The following is a 25,226-nucleotide window of genomic DNA, read 5'->3' as shown; positions in this document are numbered from 1 at the left end:
ATTCGACGGAAAGAAAATATATAGAATAAAAATGTACGACAACACCGATTTATGGTAGCTAAAAGAAGAGAATTCTGGCAACGGAAAGTATATGCCGTAGCCACTGAGGCATACTTCTGCGACGGCGAACTCATGCGGTTGTAAATATTTTTTCTCTTCGCGACGGTGCATTTGCCGTAGCAAATTTCAGATCAATGGCGATAGCATTCTTAGGCCGACACTAACTGCTGAAGCCAAACGAATTCTTTTTTGTAGTGACTATAGGTAATGAAGTGACCTAACACCAAAAACCCAACGACTCAAATTCCATTACCTTTCTCATTCGAAGACCAACACAAGCCTAGAAATCCCAAATCGAAGAGAGGACGAAGAGCCGTAAAAACCCCAAATCGAGTAGCTGTGAAACCCCCAAATCGAGTAGCCCACAAATCCCCAAATTGACGCTTGTAAACCTAGAGATCGAAGAACACTAATCTTCAGTGGATTGAAGAACCTCCTCCTTCTTTCCAGTTCCTAATACGCAGAACCCTATTTCTTCACAAATGGAATTGAGTGATGGCTGAGTCGAGATAATAGAACCCTAATCCAGCAGTGATGTGTGTAGGCGAAGATCATGATGTAGATGGAGGAAGGGATTGCGGAGACAATAGGGAGAGGAGCGATCTAGGAAAAGGGACAGTAAAATGCGAGAGGAGATGATGTTTTGAGGAGAGATGCTCGTAGCAAAGGTCATTTGTTATTTTGTTGAAGTGTTATTTTGTGCAAGTGGGAGATAATAGCTATCAAGGCGCGGGGGTTTTTTTTTTTTTTGTTTTGTATTCATGAATCAGACAACACATATATGGAGTTATGTTGTTTGATTATACATAGTTTAAATTTGAGTTGAGGGAGCAAGGAGGGATAGTTCCCGCCTATGTGCAATCATAGTACCAATTTTGGTGCTAGGGATAGGTATCGCTCATTTAGACAACACAAATAAGAAATTACGTTGTAGGAGTACATATATGTAACCTACATTTTGATCAAAGTTTGTTCATTTTGGGGGAATGAATGACATTTTGGATGCATTGAAATCTTACCAGTATATATCTTCATTACTTGGACAACATAAAGTAAAAAACTGTTGTATGATATTTTGCAAGTTACACTCATACAACAGCTATAACTATTCTGTTGTCTTTTGGAGCACCAATTTAGAGCCAAATTTGAGTTAGGCTAAGAGGGAAATCTGCCGCTATTTTTTTTTTTTCATTCACACAACGAACTATTCTTATAACTGTTGTGCAATGATCTACTAGCTAAAAAGTTCAGAATTTTTACCACCTTATACAACGCAAGTTTTGTAAAGGTGTTTTGTGTGATTCACTTTTCTTCATCACACAACAATTTTTTTTTTTCATTGTGCAAAAAGTGTTGTGTGTTTAAGTTATTGGTGTAGTGAACAAAAGCAATATAAAGTATTAATAATAAGAGTTACTACGATGTGGTTCGATCCACGTGGTTGAACTACTTCTATTTAGTATCATACAATACTGCTCACAAGTATATGAATTTTGAAAATGATTTCACATGGGTATTATATGTGGTAACAGATAAAAGCAAAAAGATTTTTTTGTTGTATTCCACTTGATTGAAAAAAAAAATCATATTTTCTCTATAAAAGTATGAGTAAAAAATTCATTGTCAGTGACATATAAATTTCACAGTAATTTTAGAGAAATTTCGGTGTGAATTTTTAAATATATTTTGTGCGTGTAAATATTTCAAAAATTAAGAATTTCACGGAAATATACGGAAAATTTTGAAAAATTTCGGGAAACTCCTGACGGAAATGATATAGCATATGAATTTCATTTCGGTACATCCAAATTACGGAAATTTCGGTAGTTTTAAAGAAATTCAAAACCTTGGCCAGAACAACAACCTAGCCATCATCACAACAATCCCAAAAATGCATTTACAGCTCCATTTAGCCCCAGAAACACAACACAATGCAAAGTAGCAAATCACAAACGAACACAATCGCATCTCAAAGATCGAAGATACAGCAAGCGTGATCGGTGAATCCCGGCTCGACAACTTTGGAAGATGTCCCATATCTGCTCGTTGGTCAATCCCGATGACTTTGGTCGATTAATCTCTCAGTCTGAGAGTCTGATCAAATCTCTCAAACTCTCAGTTGATTAAATCTCTTAGTTGAGATATTAATTGATTGTGTATAGACAATATAAGAAGAACTAAGAGAATCGAAGAAGAAATTAGGGTTTTTGGTTTTGTGACATATTTGAAGCTTACGAAGACACATAACAGATGAGGAAAGAAACTAAGAATGCCAGAAAGGAATCATACCATAAAAACCTAACGGGACCTAAAATGAATTCAAGGCCCAAGACCAGCCTGAAATTTATAGACAACGGCCCGGGCCCGTAAAAACCTGATATTTTTTTTTTTTAAATCGGAACCAACCAGGCCCAAACTGGCCAATCCAGGCCCCTTTTTCAGGCTTTCGGGCTTTTCGGCCCACCCCAAAAATACTCTAGATAGAGGGGTATTTGGTCCTTAACAGGGTTATATATCTTTTTATGTTGTTGTTGTTGTTTTTTTTTTTTTTTTTTTTTTTTTTGACTTAAACCCCAACAGTGTGAAATAAATTTATTGAGAAAAAAAAAAGTACACCAAAGCAGGAAGCACATAGACCTTATTTCATAGTAACAAACAATAAAACCTACAAATCGTAACTAGCAAAGAAAACTGTTAACGTTAGAATCCGGGCGGACTCTAGTTAGCATCAAAGAGAGAGATAGAGAGAGAGAGAGAGAGTTGACACGAGATGTATAGTGGTTCGCCTCCGCATGAGCGGGAGACTACGTCCACTTGAATGTGTACTAGTGTGTCGAGCCTTGCGGCCTAACAAGATTACAAGAGATGTAATGAATCTATTGAGTTGTGGGAGGAGGCATTCCTTTTATAGGTGAAGGAAGCCATCTCCTTTACATTGTTTTCGATGTGGGACAAGTAACACCTATTCTAGTGTAGAAACTATTCTAGTGTAGAAATGCCTAGTTTGTGGAGGCAACTTTGCAAGGGCGGGAAGGTGGCTTCCCGGTGGCGGATTTGCGGCTTCCGGATACCGTAGCGTAGCTTGAACATAGGGCTACACGATGCATGTCTCGGTTGGGCCTTGCCATGTCTTGTGGGTGTCCCAAAGTGGGTGTTAATTATGCTTGGTGATGTAGCAAATACTCCATATTGTTGGAGGTATGTACAAGTCCCCGAAGTCCCCAAGTAAGAGGAGCTTCTTGGTTGGGGAGTTATACACACGATGTCATCAAGCATAAGTAACCGGGCGGTACGGAGCCCCTACAAGTCCCCGAACTCCGTAAGCAAGAAGGGACCCGGTAACCTGCACAACAAAGACAAAAAACAGGCATACGTAGAATGCTCGTTGCATTGGGCAACAAATGTGAGTTGCACCGATATGCGTTGGCATATATAAACGTATGAGGTGCGTGATACATGTTGATGCATATATGCGAATGGTGCCGAGTACGATCGATTATGGCGTAGAAACTCGAGAACGCGTATGGTCGTGTGAGCGTATGGATTGCATATGATAAATGTAAGTTGCATGAGCGGTGCGAAGGTAAGCGCTTGTGACTCATGAACGATGACCGCGCGTACGGTTGTGTCTGTTTGGTTTTCGCTCGTATTAATGGAACGCGAAAAGAATTTGATTTGTGGCGGTCGGTAAACGACAAATGGTAGAAAAATTCAATGTTCCATTAACGTGTGGTGTGTCGAGTAGACATGAGCGTAAAGCTCGAGGATTGCCGGGAAGGCATGAGCGGAAAGCTCGTGAGTTGCCGGGAAGGCATGAGCGGAAGCTCAAGGGTGCCGCGAAGGCATGAGCGGTAAACTCGTGAGCGGTAAGCTCGTGGTGCCGGGAAGGCAGGAGCGGGAAGCTCGTGGGTTGCCGGGAAGGCATGAGCGGGGAGCTCAAGGGTTGCCGGGAAGGCATGAGCGGGAAGCTCGTGGGTTGCCGGGAAGGCATGAGCGGAAGCTCGGGGTGCCGGGAAGGCATGAGCGGGAAGCTCGTGGGTTGCCGGGAAGGCATGAGCGGGGAGCTCAAGGGTTGCCGGGAAGGCATGAGCGGGAAGCTCGTGGGTTGCCGGGAAGGCATGAGCGGGGAGCTCAAGGGCTGCCGGGAAGGCATGAGCGGGGAGCTCAAGGGTTGCCGGGAAGGCATGAGCGGAAGCTCGGGGTGCCGGGAAGGCATGAGCGGGGAGCTCAAGGGTTGCCGGGAAGGCATGAGCGGAAGCTCGGGGTGCCGGGAAGGCATGAGCGGGAAGCTCGTGAGCGGAAGCTCGTGGTGCCGGGAAGGCATGAGCGGAAGCTCAAGGGTGCCGCGAAGGCATGAGCGGTAAGCTCGTGAGCGGAAGCTCGTGGTGCCGGGAAGGCATGAGCGGAAGCTCAAGGGTGCCGCGAAGGCATGAGCGGGAAGCTCGTGGGTTGCCGGGAAGGCATGAGCGGGGAGCTCAAGGGCTGCCGGGAAGGCATGAGCGGTAAGCTCGTGAGCGGAAGCTCGTGGTGCCGGGAAGGCATGAGCGGAAGCTCAAGGGTGCCGCGAAGGCATGAGCGCGGAGCTTGGCGGTGCCGCTGAGGCACGAGCGCGAAAAGCGCGGTGGTGCCGCTGAGGCACGAGCGCGAAAGCCTGGCGGTGCCGCTGAGGCACGAGCCCGGAGCTCTGTGTTGCCATGAGGCTTTAACGGGTAGCTCGATGGTGACGGGAAGGCATGAGCGGGGAGCTCAAGGGCTGCCAGGAAGGCATGAGCGGGGAGCTCAAGGGTTGCCGGGAAGGCATGAGCGGAAGCTCGGGGTGCCGGGAAGGCATGAGCGGGGAGCTCAAGGGTTGCCGGGAAGGCATGAGCGGGGAGCTCAAGGGCTGCCGGGAAGGCATGAGCGGTAAGCTCGTGAGCGGAAGCTCGTGGTGCCGGGAAGGCTTGAGCGGAAGCTCAAGGGTGCCGCGAAGGCATGAGCGCGGAGCTTGGCAGTGCCGCTGAGGCACGAGCGCGAAAAGCGCGGTGGTGCCGCTGAGGCACGAGCGCGAAAGCCTGGCGGTGCCGCTGAGGCACGAGCGGGAAAAGATCGGCGGTGCCGCTGAGGCACGAGCGCAAAAGCCTGGCGGTTCCGCTGAGGCACGAGCGCGAAAAGCGCGGTGGTGCCGCTGAGGCACGAACGCGAAAGCCTGGCGGTGCCGCTGAGGCACGAGCGGGAAAAGATCTGCGGTGCCGCTGAGGCACGAGCGCGAAAGCCTGGCGGTTCCGCTGAGGCACGAGCGCGAAAAGCGCGGTGGTGCCGCTGAGGCACGAACGCGAAAGCCTGGCGGTTCCGCTGAGGCACGAGCGCGAAAAGCGCGGTGGTGCCGCTGAGGCACGAACGCGAAAGCCTGGCGGTGCCGCTGAGGAACGAGCGGGAAAAGATCAGCGGTGCCGTTGAGGCACGAGCGCGAAAGCCTGGCGGTTCCGCTGAGGCACGAGCGCGAAAAGCGCGGTGGTGCCGCTGAGGCACGAACGCGAAAGCCTGGCGGTGCCGCTGAGGCACGAGCGGGAAAAGATCGGCGGTGCCGCTGAGGCACGAGCGCGAAAGCCTGGCGGTGCCGCTGAGGCACGAGCCCGGAGCTCTGTGTTGCCATGAGGCTTTAACGGGTAGCTCGATGGTGACGCCCTGAGGCATGAGCGTGGCCGTGCTAATTATGCTGGGCTGTATGTATAAGTCCCCGAAGTCCCCAGTCAAGGAGGGTGTTCTTGCGGGTTAATACCAAAGCGTAGCTTTGTGCCGTATATCAAGCATAATTAGTGCGAGTGCATCGTCCATCTAGAATTGGTTGGAGCGAACGCTTTTGCCCTTTCGGGTGGGCCATTGCCAGGCCCTGCGAGGAGTCCCCCACTCCTGGCTATAGACCTCCGGATGGTCGGAAAATTGTTTGATGAGGGGAGCTGCACGGAGCAGAGGGTGTTGGGTAGCGAGCCCAATCTTTGGTACCCAAGCGTCGGGGTTAACTGCCGGATCAATGGCTGCCGTGGGCCGTGTTAACTAGTCCCTTGCTGTTTTCTCGAAGGAGAAAAGCTTGACTGCAATGCCGCGTAGCGGTCATTGTCATTATGAGGCGTAGCCTTACCGCTTGGCGGTTGGTTAAAAAAAATGATAAACACATAGAGCAAGTAATAAAATTTTGTTTGAGTGTCCCATACTTATTTAATTTTGCAATTAAAATAGAAGCATGGCATATGTGTATAGCATGTACTTGTAATGTGGATGCTAATATCATTTTTGCATTTTTGTAGATATGCTAAAGGATCATTGAGATCGGTATGTGAAACATGGCATATCTAGTATGTGAGATCTAGAAAGTGTTGCCAAATCTACGAAATGTTGTAGGCATGCTTAAAAGTTTATGGAAGCATGTAAAAATATATCAAGTATGATATTCTATAAGCATGCTTAAAAGTAGTGAAAGCATTTAACGGCTCTAATTGCAAGAGCGTAAAAGATAAGATATAGTGACTTATCTGGAGCCGATCGAACGAGGTTTTAATAGGTTGTAAAGGATTGAGGTATCCGATCGTGAGACTTTATTTGGAATGCATCAATTGCCCATCGAGGTATTGGTTCCATTTTGGGGATGAGGTTGCCGGGAGAAATAATCGAACCTCAAAACAAAGCAAACAATTAGCATGTAAGTTTGTAAAACTATTAAATGTTTGATATGTGCATTGACCGGGGGCAATGGTAATGCCCTAATACTGTGGACGTTTAAGTGGCATGCTTTAGAAGTTATAATGTATCACACTATATAACATGTTGTCACTAGCCGTATAATCATGTGCATATGTAGCAATATATGAAAAGAGAAGCAAGTTGACCATGTGCCTGTAATTTTGAATTGCAAATATGTAATTAATTGACATGTACACATGTAGGCTTTGTAAGCATGTTTGGGTGTAAAGGCCTGCATTCCATATATGATTATGTGGTGCTGATGCTAATTGCAGCCAATGATTGTTTACAAATCAACATAGGAGAATACCGAACTCATTGTGTATAATGGCAAGTGAAACATGGCAATTATACATGCCCTGGGCATAGATGATAAGATGCATATAATGGAAACGTGTCTGTCATATGGCATTAATTGGATAGCCACTGGATATAAATATATGCATCAGCTATATATGTGTGGTTACTAGTTATGAAATCAATTAATTAAGTTGTAGAGGTAATGGCATGCTGACAACTTTGTGCGTATAGCCTAGGTAAACCACATGAGGCTACAGCAATTGACGGTGGATCTCGATAATAATAAAAGAAAATATATGTGTTGTGCCTAATGACTGACGACATGCACTGAGTAGGCACGTGGTGTCCATATAAAATTGTATAAGAAGCAAGAGCTTATCTTTTAGTGATTGCCTTGGGCTGGCCCTCGATTAAGAAGCTTCAGAATATGGCGGAAAAACTGATGGCTGGAAATCCGTCGGCATATTCAGTAAGTACCCAGGGATTGCCGATGCAATTTAGATAAGGAGGGCCTAGTGTCGTGCGGTGAGGCCGCAAGGCTTGGGTATTGCAGGTTTCCGAGGGGAGCTGCAATGGTGATGTTGGAGGAGGATGGAGGTTGCCTAGCGGTGGCTGCCGGTTGGCGGAGCGGAGCAGAGGTTGTTGCTCACCGCTGGGCGTAGCTAGCGGGAGATGTACCGCTGGTGCTGATGATGACCGAAGAATGGTCATGGGTGCGCACAGAAGCTTTCTGGGTGCGAAGAGAGGAGTTAATTGTGAAGAGGTCGCCGGTGTCGGCGATATTACCGCTGGGTTTTTTTTTTTTTTTTTTTTTTTTTGCTGTGCTGCTGCCGGATTACCGCTGGGTTATCGCTGGGCGCTGCCAGCGGTGCTGGGTTGATGGCCGCTAACCTCTCTGGTAGGAGATGGCCGGCGGAGCAGTGGGTCTGCTCTTGCTGCCCTGACCTTGCGAGGCCTGGCGGTGCTGCTATGCGGCGCTTTGGCCAGCGGAAACGTTGCTCGGCGGAGGTTCTGGTCAGCGGAGGTGTTGTTCAGCGGTAAAGCTCGGGGTGAAGCTGCTCGGATGTGAAGCTATCCGGCCAGCGGAGTGGAGCTTTGGGACATCAGCAAATCATGGACGGCGGAGCTCTTGGCCGGCGGAGCCGTTGTCCAGCGGAGCTGAGCCTCGGAGTTGGGCGGAGATTCGGAACTGAATGGAGCAGAGGTGCTCGACAGTGGAGCAGTTTTGGCTGTTGGTTTTGCGGCTGGCGGAGGTTTTGCCGCCGGTGTCTCCTAGTGGTGTTGTAGCTAGCTGAGGACTTGGTGCTCAGCGGAGAGTCGGACCGAGGAGCTTGGGGTCAGCGGTGTATAGTCCGGCGGTGTACAGTTCGGCGGAGCGGAGCTCGTTGATGGAGCTCAGCTGAGGCGCTGATGATTGAAGCTTGTGCTTGGGTGCCCAGAGAAGTTTTCTGGGTGTCCAGAGTAAGTTAGCACAAAATTTTTTTTTTTTTTTTTTTTTTTTTTTTGCGTTGGTCAGCGGTGCCCATTTGAGCTGGCGTTGACTTTTGTGATGACCAGCGTTGACTTGGGATGGAGTTGCCGTTTGTCAGCGTTGACTGGCCCATGGGCGTTGACTTAGCTTTGTTCTGTGTTGACCGCTCATGATCAGCGTTGACCAGACCTGACCGGCGTTGACCAAGCATTGACTTGGTAGATGGCACAAGTTGCCGCTAAGAATATGTTAAGATGACTTAACTCAAATGGTAAGTGACGAAGCCTTTGTGTTGGCTTCCCACAGACGGCGCCAAATGTTAACGTTAGAATCCGGGCGGACTCTAGTTAGCATCAAAGAGAGAGATAGAGAGAGAGAGAGAGAGAGTTGACACGAGATGTATAGTGGTTCGCCTCCGCATGAGCGGGAGACTACGTCCACTTGAATGTGTACTAGTGTGTCGAGCCTTGCGGCCTAACAAGATTACAAGAGATGTAATGAATCTGTTGAGTTGTGGGAGGAGGCATTCCTTTTATAGGTGAAGGAAGCCATCTCCTTTACATTGTTTTCGATGTGGGACAAGTAACACCTATTCTAGTGTAGAAACTATTCTAGTGTAGAAATGCCTAGTTTGTGGAGGCAACTTTGCAAGGGCGGGAAGGTGGCTTCCCGGTGGCGGATTTGCGGCTTCCGGATACCGTAGCGTAGCTTGAACATAGGGCTACACGATGCATGTCTCGGTTGGGCCTTGCCATGTCTTGTGGGTGTCCCAAAGTGGGTGTTAATTATGCTTGGTGATGTAGCAAATACTCCATATTGTTGGAGGTATGTACAAAAACTAACATAAACATAAATTGGGAAGCCCCAACCAATCATGATTACAAAAAGAGAGAACATAATCATGTGGCAAGTCCCACCGTGTCAAACTTGATGAATTTATCTCTTGATTTTCCAAAATGTACATCTGCTACTCAGTTGCCTTCAAGGAAAATATGAGAAGTGTGAAACTATATATGAGAAATCCGGTATAAACAATTACTGCACTTTACACTTAGTTGCCAAAGCACTAAAGTAGGAGAGTGAATGAAATTAAGAACTAGCTCCAAATCCATTTTCAACCAAGTATTCTTCAACTCTCTTACCCAAGCTAATTTAATAGCTTAGATCATGACCATAACTTCAGCGGCAACGGGGGTTGGAATGTCCAAGTTAGAACAAAAAGAACATACTTCTTCTGAAAGACCCCACCATAACCAGCTTTATGCGAACTACTTTTTCATGCCTTATCGGTATTCAACTTGATACACCTACAGAGATCGAGAAGGATGCCAATTAACTTCAATTATTCTTGGAGCATGACGGGGTCTACATTTGGGGTGGGCCGAGGATATGGTAATATGGCCACATATATATGTTGGCTGAGAAGGGTGGCGGCGCTGTCTTGGACGTCCGCGCTGATTCTGGGGAGCCACGAGTTTGGGTACCTTGAGTAATTGGGTAACCAATCATTTATAAGAGGCCCAAGCATGCCGGGTTCCCCAAATTTGCAGGGAGGCCTATTGGGATTGGGCTCACAATGTTATGGGCTAGTCTGCAGGCCCAGGTTACTATTAGGGCTTGGGCTTTAGATTTGGGCCCTTGGTAGTTGTTGGGTCTAGTGCTATGGTGCTTCTTTGCTACTGTGGAAGGTTCCGATGAGAATTCCAACCCTGTAGGTAAGACTGGAACTCCTGTTGGTATATATACCTCCCAAGCACAAATAACGGAAGCACAAGGCTCATCTAGCCATAAAAGGATGACAAAGATATACCGAAGACAAGGGTCGCGATATCCCTTAGGGCAATATTGGGAACCTAAACGTCCCACACTGGAAACAAGGGGACTGCATCCCCCTAAATCCCTTACAAATAGGTCATCTCTAACACCTTAAAGAGATAACTGTTTACTATCGCTTTCGGCCATTATCTTTATCTTATAATGATACTGACTTAGGCATCGGAGCATTGAAGGCGGCACACCCGGTCTTCCCTCTGACCTTTATTTATTTTACAGATAAATGAGACGGAGAGCAATAGTGACAAGACACCCTGTGATTCTGTTGGACTAGACCATACCCATCTAATTTAACAGAAACAACTCCAACCCTAAGGGAGAGGAGAGTATGCTTTCTTAGGGTTTGATCTTGGTCTAGTCTAGCCTAGCTGAAGATCTTCTATGAGTTTTCTTAGAAGTGTTGCTCAACATGTATGCCACAATTGCGTACTCAGTGTAGGTTAAGTGACTGCCTATATTTTTCTTTGAAGAGAAGTTCTTTTGTTAGTTTTTAGGCTCCTGTGCTTTAATTTTTTTTGGAAAATTTTGTATACCAATGTAGGTGGTAGAACTATGTCTTGTATTGGTGTAAGTATTATTCCAACCTTGTGACTGATTACATTTATCCATTGAACTGTTTTACCCTTAAAAAAAAAAAAGTCTAATATGAGAGGGGAAAAAGAAAAAAAGAACGAGATGGAATGAAAGGTAATGAATGACGGACTCTAATCCAATAAAAACTAGCAAGACAAAGGCAATAGTTCATAGCTTAAAATGGACCCGAATTTACTCGTACCTCTCTTCTGATTAGTCTGTATCCTGTATTCATGTAAACAATCAAAATAAATGGACTGTAAGAGCAAATGCACCCCAATGGGCTTGGACATCCAAGACCAGCCAAAATGGCAAAAAAATAAAAAAAGCTGCATGCACCCCAAACTTGTTGGATGACCAGAGGCCTTCCCGACCAAGCCCAATAGCAAGTCTTGGACTTTGACTTGGTCGACCAATATGGCATATGCAGGCCCGGCCCTGAGAAATTCAAGGCCCGGGGCAGAAAATAAAATTGGGCCCTTTATATAAAAAAAAATCAAACATATTTTATATTGATGAAAAAAATATGATACAACCGGAAAAAAACATATTTTATATTTATGTGTGTGTGCATATGTATAATTGTACATACAAGCCAAGGAATCATTGCATGCGTATAGATTAATTCCATTTTCCTTTTCTTTCTCTTAGTTTGATTCACAACAGAAAGTAAGAGAGATGCATTTTAGAGATACAAATTTGATTTTTTGTTTTTTTTTTCATCTACTGCCTCATTTGGGGCCCTGGGCTATCGCCCTGCCTGCCCTGGGCCAGGGCCAGGTCTGGGCACATGAGCTTCACACAGAAGCTGACGTAAGATAATGGCTGTTGATAATTTTTGTTTTGTAGTTAAACATAGTGGGATCATATGTATTTGAATCAGTTGCTCTTGTTCCAACGGTCCAACCATTGGATTACATCTATAAAAAAAAAAGGAACGATTGGATTATATAGTGAATGATTGAGAGGCATTGACCTTGTCTATTTGGGGTGCAAGAAAAAATTGGAAGGCAAAAGCAATATTAGTGAATAGTGAACAAATGAGAGGCAAAACCTTACCTTTTGCCTTTACCTATTGACAGATTGACTCTTGGATTGCATTTGCTCTAATTCTAATAGAATAGATCGATGATATTTGCCACAAAAAAAATATAGATCGATGATCACATAGCCATAACTGACTCTGTTTACTGTGTAAAAGCCAAAACCCTCATTACACCACACCCAATGAGTTGACCGCCCCTCGTGAGCAGCCCTCTTTCAAGCTGTGAGCAGAAGATCTAAGAATAATCAAATGAAGGTGGTGGCCGAACAATTATCTAATGCATTTTTTTTGTTAAGTGGTGAACAGCGTACAGTTGTCCAGCTCAAAATAAATAAGAAAATATATTTGTAGATTGACATCGATGTAAATAATGATTAAATATGTGAAATCATGGGAAGCATGATAAAAGGGCATTATATATCTAAACACAGCTCCTGCAGCGCGCAGACAAAAGCTTTCCAGATTTGTGGACTAAAAACAAGCACAAGAAAATGGTCTCCGATAATTCTAGCACCAACGAAGAGCGTCTTCAACAGCTGAAGGCTTTTGACCAATCCAAAGCTGGCGTCAAAGGGATCGTCGACGCCGGAGTCACCAAAATCCCATCGATTTTCTTTCACTCGGGTGACGACCACACAAGTTTCAGTTCCAGTCAACCAACTCAAACCCAGTTCAGGATCCCAGTTGTTGACCTAACTGACACTGAGCACAAGCGTGCTGAAGTTGTAGACGGAGTACGGCGGGCCGCAGAGAGCGTAGGGTTCTTCCAGGTGGTGAACCATGGGATACCAAAGAGAGTTTTGGAGGAGATGCTGGAGGCAACACGCGCGTTCCACGAGCTTCCGAGTGAGATGAAGGCTGATTACTACACTAGGGACCCGATGAGGAAAGTCAGGTTCGTTAGCAGCTTTCATCTGTACGAGTCAAGGTCTGCTAATTGGAGGGACAGTCTGTTGTGTGACATGGCTCCCGAGCCTCTTGATCCTCTGGAATTGCCTGCGATTTGCAGGTATGGCTTCTTATCAGCTTTTGACTTTTGGCTTTTGCAGGTATAGTCCTATAGAAACCAAGTTATCATGGTGAATGCATTATCTGTCCCCTGTTAACGGTGGATATTGCCCGTTCCTTGATATATGTATATCTTATTAAACAACTAGCTTTCATGTTTACTTGATTAGTATTCCTAGACGTTTAACGTACTTGGGCAAAGTTTATATGGTTATAAGCTAAGAAGCACCGATACAGATACGGGTATGAGGATATGGTACGGTGAGATACGTGACAATAACAAATCTCAAATGTTTTAGAATTCGGGTGCGGGAAGGATACGGCAAATAAATATATTTTTTAATTATTTCTATATAAATAGAAAAAAAATCAAAGATTAAACAAAAATAGCATAATCATAAGATGAATAAAAAACAAACATAAAAATAAATGAAACAGAGATTTGCGCAATGATGAAGTTACCACTCTATTGGAGAGAACTGGAAAGAGAAGGAGAAAAACACATCGAAGAAGTCTAGAGAATCACGATGGGATTAGGGAGATTAGGTTTATCCTCTTCTATTTTATAAAAATGGTCCTTGACCAAAAACACCAAAATTGATAAAAATTATCTCACTTACTCCAACAACAGATTATAATTCTCACTCATCCATTTGAGTTCAAAACGTCACTTTTGCCCCCATCTTAATTAATAAACTACATATTGCCACACTCTCTCATACCTCTGATCTGTACACCGATCTCTCTCTCTCTCCTCTCTCTAGAAACCAAAACGCCTCGTTCTCTCTCTTCTCTCTCTCTCTGCAAACATAATGAAGCCATTGATCCGACGTCTATCCGGCGACGCTACAACAACTCGGAGACCGGAGTCTTAGAGGGACACGTGCTAGTGTACATCGGCGACGACATTGAGCGGTTCGTCGTCTTCGCCGAGCTCCTCAACCACCTGGTGTTCATTGAGCTCCTCAACAAGTCAGCGCAGGAGTACGGCTACGAGCAGCGCGGCGTGCTCCGGATTCTCTATCGGGTGGTGGTGTTCGAGCGCGTCCTCGAGACGCTCCGGCTGGGGTGGGTTTCATCTTTCTCTCTCCGCATGCTATCTCTGCAGTCCAAAATGGGAAGACCTCATAATTTTTCGATAAGTGGTTATCCAAAATGGAAGACGACAGGCGGGTTCCATCTCTCTCTCTCTCTCTACCTGTTATCTCTGAAAGCTCATAATTTTTCAATGGGCAAAGAGCTATGCGAGTCTTGAAGAACTGAAGGGTTTGTCTTCCATTGCTGCTGGTGCTATTAAGAATCTGCTATTAATTGTGGCGGTGGTGAAAACAAGGTGGGTGGGAGGATAGTTTTTGTTTGGTTGATTCATTTTTCTATTGTTTTTTTTTTATCATGGTTTGTAAAGCTATCCACACATTTTTCTTATATGAATTGCAATATTGCATATTTTCAACCATATATATTTTAGAGTAACTAAATTATGATGATTAATTTTAGAGAGATTAGGAAGGGGCTAATGCCCAAGTTTTATTGATTTTATTGCCCTAATAATTATTTTTTATTTTTTTAGAAAGCGGTGTAAGAGCTAACTCAGCGCCTTTACCCGAATTTATTAAAAATCAAGTAAAAAAAGATACATAGCAAGGGGGGCTAGACCAAACCTTGCCAAGAGAAAAAAAATACAAAAAAGCAAAGTACAGAAGATACAAAAAATCATTGAGAAGCGGGGGACTAGGCCAAGACCGCGTCCAAAACAAACACAATACTAAAAGACAAAAGAAAGAGGCACTTCTCATCTTTCCTGCCTTTTCCATCCATAAAATAAGGCAACCATTCCACTATGAAAAACGATAATTTGGAAAACCCAAATAATCAGCTTGTAGAAACCTGTGAAGCTCACTACGAGGATTATCATACCAGGTAAACGTTGCATTTGAGATTCCCAGGTTTGCCATCTTGTCAGCTACAACATTACCTTCTCTAAAAATATGACTACATCGAAAATTCATTTGGTGTACTTTAGAGAGACAATTGCCCCAACGAACTCTTAAGTTCCATGGAGGAGAAAAGGACCTAGAAGAGAAGCAAGCTACCACACTAATTGAATCACTTTCCAACCATAAATGAAACCACCCTCTAGCAAAGGCAATTTCGATAGCGAAGATACTAGCATAAAGTTCAGAATAGAAGGAAGAATTACTGCCAAGTGACTGAAAAAAACTCCCTAAAAAACCTCCTGAGGCATCTCAAAACACACCCCCACAAGCGGCCGGGCATGGATTGCCTTTCGCCAACCCATCAGTGTTTGCTTTGACCCAAGGAAAAATTGGCCATTTCCAAAGAACATGGTGAACTTTGGGAGCCTTACCGCGTTTAGGAGCAACTCCAAGAGAAGACAATAATTGGGCATCCAGAACACCCTTATTGTGACCAAGAGCAAACAAACTAATTTGACGAATCCATGCCATAATAGAACAACACATAGTAGAAAAGATAGGGGGACGATTATCAAACCTTAGCTTATTCTGAGCCTTCCATATTGCCATAAAAGTAAACATGTCAGCCACTAGCCACAAATTAAAGAGCTGAGAGGAGAAAGGCTTTCGACAATAGCTCACCCAAAAGTCCAACAGAGAGTCAGAAGAAGAAAAAGAAGTACCAAATTGAGCAGCCAACCATCTCCAAACCAGTTTGGCAAAAGGGCAGTGTAAAAATAAATATAATGATGATTCCGCAGAACTATAACATAACTGACAAATAGACACAACAGGAATCCCACCTATTTTCACTCGATCATCAGTGGGGAGCCGATCAAATAAGATTCTCCAAACCAAGAAAGAATAACGAGGGGGGATGAAAGGCCGCCATAAATTAGAACCCCAATCCTTTACACTAAGATGATGCCTAAAAAATTCATAGCCGGAAGAGAAGGATAGCTCACCAGAGGAAGAAGGCTCCCAAATAAGTATATCTGACTTCTCAATAAGAGGGCGAGCAATAACTATAATCTGTCTAGCCAAAACAGGAAAAGTGTGACAAAAGAAAGGAGGAAGTTGCCATGAATGATGTGAAATAAAATCTGCCACTTGAAGATTGCTGAAATGGGACCAGTTTGAGATACCCAAAGTTTCCAAAATAGGAGCTTAAACCCATTTATCCTTCCAAAATGACACAGACTTACCATCCCCAATCAACCATTGACAATTTTGAACAAAATGAGAAGCAATTGACCGGAAGCCTGGCCAAATTGAAGACTTAAGATAACCCAATTTGCAATTATTCAAAACTGGATACCTAGACCTCACATATTCTCCCCATTGAGAAGAAGAGGTATAAGAGTCCCAAGCAAACTTCAAAATAGCAGCTGAATTAAGAGAGGATAAATTGCGAATACCAAGCCCTCCTTCCTGCTTTGAGACACAGACTTGAGCCCAAGGAATAGTTACTATCTTTCGAGTCCCAATGTTATCGGACCAAATAAAGTTACGTGCCCATGACGTTAATTTCTTGACAAGATACACTGGCCACTGATACACGTGCCCTAATAAAATATTTATTGGGGAGAAATAGACGTATATTGGAGGGCAATAGACGTCCTCCAATATACGTCTATTGGGGGGCAATACATGTTTTGAATTGATGTAATCTCCTCGTTTTTTTCTTTAATCAAAGTTGTATTTGTCTAATTTTAGGAAGATTAGTTCTCATTTCGGTAATTGAAACGTCTATTGGGAGGTAGTAGACGTCTATTGGGGGAAATAAACGTCTATTATCTCTCTATTGGGGAGCAATAGACGTCTATTGGGGGCAATAGAAGTTTTCGGAAAAATCCGATGGGCGGCGGCCAGTGACCGGAATCCAGCGAAAGTTGGTGACCAGATTCCGGCGGTCGGTGACCAGAATCGGGCTGCTGGTGACGGGCTCCGGCGAAGTGTCCTATGGTTTCTCTCTCTTCCATTCTCTCTCTCTCTCTAAATAATAAAGGGGTGAGGGGGAAAATGGTATTAAAAAATTTTAAAAAAAAAAAAAATTCTTAATGGGGTATTAGGGAAGACCTCCTTAGAGTGTTTTGGGTAATAGGGAATTAAAAAAACTTAATGGGGTAAGTGGGAAAAAAATATCTAGAATTGGGAGAGAATTGAGTCGTACTTTCATTGATAATAGGGGCCTCTTTATATAGAGGATTACAAGCATAGAGATAGAGTTGTACATGGAAACATAATCGTACATTGATTGGATATATCCTAAGATTCTCCGAGAATATCTCTAATATAAACCATATTTCAACTAGAGCAAGTAATCTCGAGTTTGGGCCAGACGCATATTCTGGATTTACTTGAACACTCTCCCTTGTGTCGTCCAAACGTGGTGCTCCTCTAGTTGCCTCATTAAAAACTTTGTCGAGTAACAAAAACCCTGTGGGACGAAAATAACCTCGGTCGAAGGGGAAAAAGAGCACAACACACCATTCACGTTTCGAGACCATACATGTAGACACCTACCCCTGAATCTGTATCTCCCCCTAATGACAATGGTCATGGGAGTTCGAATAACTTCCGCAAACGATGCTACCAACATGTTTCCCGAAAGTGGAATTTAGGCAATGACTTAGTGAGCAAGCCTGCCGCACTGTCCTCAAATTAAACCTAGTTCACTTTAATCTTGAGGAGAATCTGTTGTTGCTGATTATACTTGGTGTGGTCGCTTTTGATGTAGCCTTGTTTCAAAACAAGCAGCATTATCCTATATGCTCGTAGGCTCATCTGTGGTAGACTTCAAATCACAATTGTTCGAACATGCGTAACTATGGATCCAATCCATATACATTCACGAATCACTTCGTGAAGAGCAATAATCTCTGCATTGTTCGAAGATATAGCGACTAGGGTCTGTTCTGTAGACCTCCAAGATATCACGGTCTTTACCCATGGTGAACAATTAACCAGTTTGGGAATGACCTTTGTATGGGTCAGAGAGATACCCAATATCAGTAAAACCTTCCGAAACACATGTCGTTTTGGGATGGGGATAATGGACGCAGGCCAGTGTTGGCGGCGTTCCTGGTGTGTGATGGGTATGAATCCATCATCTCTCTGTAGGGATAGAACAAGCCCATATCAATCGTACATCTCAAGTACCGAAAAATATCTTTTACACCAATCCAATGGTATCGCGTTGGCGCAGAGCTATACCTTAGCTAACAAGTTCATGGCAAATGAGATGTCCGGTCTTGTGCATTGAGCTAAGTACAATAATGCGCCTATTGTACTTAACTAGGGCATTTCTGCCCCTAGCGCATCTTCGTCATCATCCTTCGAACGAAGAGGATCCTTTTCAGGATCAAGATTACGGACGATCATGGGGGTGCTTGAAGGCTTGACCTTGTCAAAATGCCTAAGCATCTATCAACACGATGCTCAAGTTCCAAACCGAGACATAATCATTTTCTCCCAAAATCCTTCATCTCAAAATCGGATTTCAAGTGTTCAGCGGTTTCCCTTAACTCTTTAAGGGCTTCTAATGAAGATCATGTCCAACATGAACCGCGATAGAATCCGAAACTTGTTATGGAAACGCGCGGGCATATCCTTTCTCAATCAAGTAGTCACTTTAGTGAGCGTTTCAACCTTATTGTAAACGCGCTCTGTGGTCTAGAGCCACTTGACTTGGGTAAATGAAGTTCACCATGAACCTTCATGTACATTCCGTATCTAGATCCCTATAGAGATACGTAGTGACCACATTTGTAAGCTGCATGATCAGTTATTCGGAAAATACCAAACTGACAGGGTAGTGGAGTGCAGTGACATCCATTACGAGAGAATATGTCTCATCGTAGTTGATTCCAGGGCGTTTTATGAGAAGCCTTGCGCCATAAGGCGAGATTACCATATCTTTTTCTCACTACGCTTTCTAACGAAGACCCATTAGTCAACAAGTTTTATGTTAGGAGGTGTTGGCATCATTGGCTCAAAAACCTTCCTCTTCGTTAGAGAATCCAACTTAACTTGGATCACATCTTTCCATTTAGGCCAAATTTCTCTACGTTGGCATTCATTCATCAACGGAGCATGGTTTGATATCATCGGACTCAACAAACTCATGCGCAACTACATCATCAATTATGATGGAGTTTCTATCCCACGTCTCATGTACACTAGTGTAATTTTCATAGAGCTCTATATTCTCAGGAATAGGTTCTGACGTTGAGGCGTCCCCCAAGGATAACCATAATCCGGAAGATTCTCATGAGACGGATTCTGAGTCTTGATGATCAAAGGATTGGAATGTGCCAAAGTATCCTTCGAACCCACGGGCCTCCCACGCATCCTAGCTGGGGCCATGGCCTATAACGCCAGAGTGTCACTCTTTTTTGCGTTGGCGCCATGCCTACCTCCGTGTAGGGTGGCGCTACGTCCTCCCGTAGGGACATCCATCCTTGCAGGCATGTTTGCAGCATATTTGTGTGATCTCGTCACTTTCACGGGGATCGAGATGAGACATAGTGGGGACAGGCCACGACAATTCCTGTCGTTTCTGCTGAACATTAGTGTTCTTTTCTCCCCCTAACGATGGGAAGACTGTCTCATCAAAGTGACAACCTGCAAATCTAGCGGTAAGGAGATTGCCTTGCAAGGGTATTAAGTGGTGGATGATTGTTGGAGTTTCAAATCCAACGTAGTTACCCATTCGTCTGTAAAGACCCATCATAGAGCGTTGTGGCGGCGCTATTGGCACATAAATGGCTCACTCAAATGTGCGTAAGTACGATACTTGTACCCAGTCACTAGCTGTAACGCCGAGGTAGATTGAGTGGCGGTAGGTCGTAGACGAATTAGCATAGCTGCATGCGATATTGCCACCCCAATCAGATATAAGGAGATTGATGCGCATTACCAATGTCTTGACTACCATCGTAGTCGTTTTCGCGAGACCATTTGGGTGTGTTCATGAGAATATGATGTCCAACATCAGTCCCATTGCAATATCCATCGAAAGTCTTCGATGTAAACTCTCTAGCATCGTCAAGTCCAATTGACGGAATAAGATGATCCGGGGAGTGAGCCCGTTGTCATATGATATTTGCTAGGAATGTAGCATAAGCAGCATTACAAGTGGACAATGGCACAACACGTGACCAGCGTGTTTGCGTGTCAACCAATCATCATGAGATATTTAAACGTCCGCAAGTTGGTTGAATCAGTCCACAGAATCCCCATGGATTCTATGTAAGAATAGAATAAGTATTTTCATATCCTTTGCATAGGACGGTCTCAGTCCTAATTTATCTAAGGAACGGGCTTTGTAAAACGAGCGAGAGGCTTTAGAAGCAACCAATGAGGATTTTGGTTGGGCCTGAGCGTCTAAAACGCTATTTGAAGCAAGTTGGTGATTGCAGCATCACCTTGGGCGCCATCACCATGATGGACGCCATCCATGGTGTCCTGGATAGGGATTGTGCCATGCAGCCCTAGGCTGGTGGTGGACTGCGGCGGTGCTAGAGGTAGCGGCTGCGGTCACACTTAGTCCAAGAATCAACCTTTGATTCATGCTTCATTTCGCTCGAGAGAATGGATGTCCATGTGAGATCTACTCTCATAACTTTTATTGGATTAATAGCTCAAATAGTGACATAGAGTCGACTAGAGAGACACATAAACTTCTCTAAGATGTGCCTTTGTTCGAAATCATTAGAGGTATTGCAAAGGAACTCATTTCCGTTCTCTACATGCATTTTCGCATGGAATCCGTTTGCTATTCATCGGGTATGATTTGCTCTAAGAGCGTAGAGAGTTTCTGTGACAGTAATTAAGGTGCCATTTGGCAAGTGGAACTTGGGCTATTCCATATCCTTGAATTAATACCGATGGCCCAGCCATCGTAGTCACAAAGTAATATGCTCAGAATCAAAATGGAGTCATAATGAAAAGAACTCAAAATTTTATTCATAAGCCAACGGAGTTACATCATTGTCTCTTTGACCAAAGAAAATCTAATAGAAAATACTAGCTAATACAAAACAATGGTAGTCGTCTAACTTCTTTCGGTAATTCCAAAATAAATGTGACCAGGTGAGTAGAGAGATGTCGGTGGAGCAAGGCTCGCTTAAGTACCACTAATCTCAGAACCTTCCTAGACATCACACTTACTTTGGGTGAGCCTACTTTGAAGAAAGACTAAACCATTGGCATTTAATACAAAAATATATGGCAATTGCCTATTACATCTCTTGGAAAAATAAAGACTGAAACAGAATTGGCGATCTATTGATCCCAGCCAGATTTGTAGTCTTCAACCCTTCACTCTAGATCATCTGCTTGATCTTCTTGTTCCACATTGTGAGCTTCTCTTGCTTCACAATATGCTTTGTAGGCGGTGACAATTTCTTCACGAGCTCTACAAATGTGTGCCCAATGACCAGATACTCCACATTGAGAACATACATCTCTTTGCTCAAACTCCATTGATTGAGGCGCTTTGAAAGCGTCATTTAGATGGCTCTTAGTGTTGGTGGCGCCACCAACATGGCCAGAGGCGTTGCCTCCCTCTCTCTTTCCACGTTTACCTCTTCGGTTCCGTGTTCGCCTGTTTTGGCGGTTACCTTCCCAAGTAGAGCAATTATATGGACCAGAACGTCCAGAAGTATCCCTAAGATTAGGGTTTCGCTCTTAGCGCCCTCTCTTAGAGATGCGACTATAATTGGATTCCGGAATATGCTCTGTTTCCATGGATCTCGAATTATAGTTCTTCACAAGGATGTTGTCATGCTTTTCAGCGACATTCATAGCTCTAATAAGCTCATGAAACCTTGTGATCCGTCATGCAGTAACATCGATTCGATAGTTCTTAGCAACCATCAATGCAGAGACGGGGAAGGTAGAGAGAGTCTTCTCAATCAACATCGCATCTGTGATCTCTTTACCACAGAATTCCATTAAGGATTTAATGCGAAGTGCTTCTGAGTTGTAGTCAAGAACTGACTTGAAATCACAGAAGCGGAGGCTATGCCATCTTACTTCTAGGTCAGGAAGCAGAGAGTCACGGACGTTGCCAAATCTTTCTTCGAGTGAGACCCACATCATTCTGGGGTCTTCTTCTTTCATATACTCGTACTGGAGCGAATCATCCATATGACGAGTCATTAGGATGATGGCTTTCGCCTTATTTGCCTCTAAGGCTGCTCTATTTGCTTCCAAAGCTTGAGCTTGCTCAACAGTTAGCACGTCCTGGCTAGGCTCGAGAATCGTATCCAGGATTCCATCGGCCTTGAGATGCTGGCGGACATCATGAACCCACCTGTGATATTCAGAGCCATTTGTTCCCAATAGAGCAAAGTCCAATTTGTTCAGGTTACTCATCTTGAAAAAGAACAAGAAATTAGGGTTAGTTTCGGAGCGAAAAAGGCTACCATGAAAACAAATAAAATTTCTGTTTCCGAGCGTAGTCGCTTCCAAGAAATTCGATTCCAAGAGGGGTTGGATTAGATTGAAATAATGATGTTTGCGGTCGATCATTTTATCTCAACAAACTCTAAGTTTGGAGGACTCTACAAGCTTTAAGCTTGGAGTGAGCACGAACCCCCACAGTTCGGCTTAATTTGGTCTCCCCTATGATAAAGAAAAGGGGGGTAGAAGAAGGGAGGTTGCAAGTCCCCGAAAAAGAAGAGAAATTAAATGTAAAAACTCTAAAAAAAACGGGAGGCGGTGGTGAAAACAAGGTGGGTGGGAGGATAGTTTTTGTTTGGTTGATTCATTTTTCTATTGTTTTTTTTATCATGGTTTGTAAAGCTATCCACACATTTTTCTTATATGAATTGCAATATTGCATATTTTCAACCATATATATTTTAGAGTAACTAAATTATGATGATTAATTTTAGAGAGATTAGGAAGGGGCTAATAAAATATTTATTGATTTTATTGCCCTAATAAAATATTTATTGGGGAGAAATAGAAGTATATTGGAGGGCAATAGACGTCTATTGGGGGGCAATACATGTTTTGAATTGATGTAATCTCCTCATTTTTTTTTCTTTAATCAAAGTTTTATTTGTCTAATTTTAGGAAGATTAGTTCTCATTTCGGTAATTGAAACGTCTATTGGGGGGCAGTAGACGTCTATTGGGGGGCAATATACGTCTATTACCCTTCTATTGGGGGGCAGTAGACGTCTATTAGGGGGCAATAGACTATTGGGGGCAATAGACGTCTATTATCCCTCTATTGGGGAGTAATAGACGTCTATTGGGGGCAATAGAAGTTTTTGGAAAAATCCGGTGGGCGGCGGCCGGTGACTAGAATCTGGCTGCCGGTGACGGGCTCCGGCGAAGTGTCCTATGGTTTCTCTCTCTCTCTCTCTCTCTCTCTAAATAATAAAGGGGTGAGGGGTAAAATGGTATTAAAAAAAATTAAAAACAAAAAAAAAAATCTTAATGGGGTATTAGGGAAGATCTCCTTAGAATGTTTTGGGTAATATGGAATTAAAAAAAACTTAATGAGGTAAGTGGGAAAAAAATCTCTAGAAATGGGGTAAATGAACAAAATCCCTTATAAAAATTATATTTTTTAGGGTGAGAAAGTCCTATATACCTCCACGTATTCAATTTAATTACAAAAGAAACTTATCCAAGTCTGATACGTAGCGTATCCAAACTTGGGTTCGTTGGAGATGCGTATCCAAGTGTAACTAACGCGTATCGCACCCGTATCCTTTATCAGTATGGGATTCGTTCTCATTTTCGCGTATCCATGTATTGTAGGTTTTAAGTCTAGATCGTTGTTTAGTTTCTATTCATTTTCTTGAAATTTGATATTTAATGAATATAATATTATGTTTATTTTTCTGATTTGCAGAGATATAACTGTTGAATACTCTAACAAAATTTATAAATTGGGACTTACTCTGTTTGAGCTGTTATCTGAGGCTCTTGGACTCAAATCAGACCACCTTCTAGGTTTGGATTGTGCAAATGGATATATTATTCTTGGTCATTACTATCCACCATGTCCTGAACCAGAATTGACCATTGGAACGGACAAACACTCGGATGCTAATTTTCTCACTATCCTACTTCAAGACAATATTGGTGGACTCCAAATTTTGCATGAAAATCAATGGATAGATGTTGCTCCCGTGGATGGATCTGTAATAGTCAACATTGGAGATCTTTTGCAGGCAAGCCCTTTAAACCATATACATCACCAAAATTCTCCAAGAATAGTTTTTTTGTTATATTCCTTCATGCAACTTATAAATGTATTCTATATCAAAAAAAAAAAAAACTTATAAATGTATTATGACATTTGAATGATTTTGTCTAATCTGTCTCATGGCACAGCTAATCTCAAACGACAAGTTTGTAAGCGTTAATCACAGAGCAGTGACGAAAACCGTAGGTCCAAGAATTTCAGTAGCATGTTTTCTCAGGCATATGTCACTCGAAAGTTTACCAAGACTGTATGAGCCAATTAAGGAGTTGACGTCAGAAGAAAATCCTGCCAAGTACCGGGCAACCAGTGTGAAAGAGTATGTTGGATACCACTATAATAAAGGTATGATTGCTGGAGTCTCCGGACTAGAATATTTGAAGTTGTGATTTGCGAATTTTGACCATGGTAATGTAAGATCTAGCGAGTGCAGTAATGGATATGATGTATATATGCAATAATGTACTTCTAGTTTGGCAATGAAAATTGTAAACGACTGTTATAAGTGCACAAGTAATTTCGTTTTCACAAGCACTGCATCTCACAAAGGAGAGCTTTGCTAAACTGTTAATGATTCTGTGGGCCTTATGGCAAAACAGAAATAATATGCTGTGGAACAATGTTCAGAAACCTGCAAATGCGTTAGTCCTCAGCTCTTTTGCTTGGTTAGACGACTTTACTAAGGCTCACAAGACTGACAAGCTTAGTCACCCAAAGCAAAAGAAGACTTGGACACCGGCTGCTGCAGGGCAATGTAAGCTGAACGTGGATGGTAGTTTTCTTCCTAACAGTCTGCATGGGAGTGTGGGAGGTGTGTTGCGAGACGAGGCAGGAAACTTTAAAGCTGCCTTTGCCACCCCTATACTAAATGTGGCTGCTGCGAAACAAGTGGAACTCTATGCGATAAAAGAAGGACTGAAGTGGGTGTCAACACTTCAGATCAGTAATGTTGTGGTGGAAACAGATTGTTTGGAAGCTGTCTTGAGTATTGGCGAACAGCAATATACTCAGG

At 43.5% G+C, this 25,226-nt stretch overlaps 1 protein-coding gene across 1 annotated transcript; it reads left to right on the top strand.

The window, feature by feature from the left end:
* Nucleotides 1-12,349: 12,349 nt before the first annotated feature.
* Nucleotides 12,350-24,745, top strand: LOC133710646 (1-aminocyclopropane-1-carboxylate oxidase homolog 1-like). The gene is made up of 3 exons (XM_062136783.1): nucleotides 12,350-13,008; nucleotides 23,861-24,182; nucleotides 24,346-24,745. Exons 1-3 carry the CDS (start codon nucleotides 12,491-12,493, stop codon nucleotides 24,601-24,603), a joined length of 1,098 nt encoding a protein of 365 aa, XP_061992767.1. The 5' UTR covers nucleotides 12,350-12,490; the 3' UTR covers nucleotides 24,604-24,745.
* Nucleotides 24,746-25,226: the final 481 nt, after the last annotated feature.

Source organism: Rosa rugosa, chromosome 5, assembly GCF_958449725.1.
Source record: "Rosa rugosa chromosome 5, drRosRugo1.1, whole genome shotgun sequence".
Taxonomy (NCBI): domain Eukaryota; kingdom Viridiplantae; phylum Streptophyta; class Magnoliopsida; order Rosales; family Rosaceae; genus Rosa; species Rosa rugosa.
The sequence above is the reverse complement of the archived record's forward strand: the minus strand, read 5'-3'. Positions and strand labels throughout refer to the sequence as shown.

Bases quoted from the DNA above. Each gene is read 5' to 3' on its own strand.
- LOC133710646 (XM_062136783.1), top strand. From the start codon at position 12,491: ATGGTCTCCGATAATTCTAGCACCAACGAAGAGCGTCTTCAACAGCTG. The intron at 13,009-23,860 runs GTATGGCTTCTT...TCTGATTTGCAG, and splicing joins GAATTGCCTGCGATTTGCAG to AGATATAACTGTTGAATACT. The intron at 24,183-24,345 runs GCAAGCCCTTTA...CTCATGGCACAG, and splicing joins ACATTGGAGATCTTTTGCAG to CTAATCTCAAACGACAAGTT.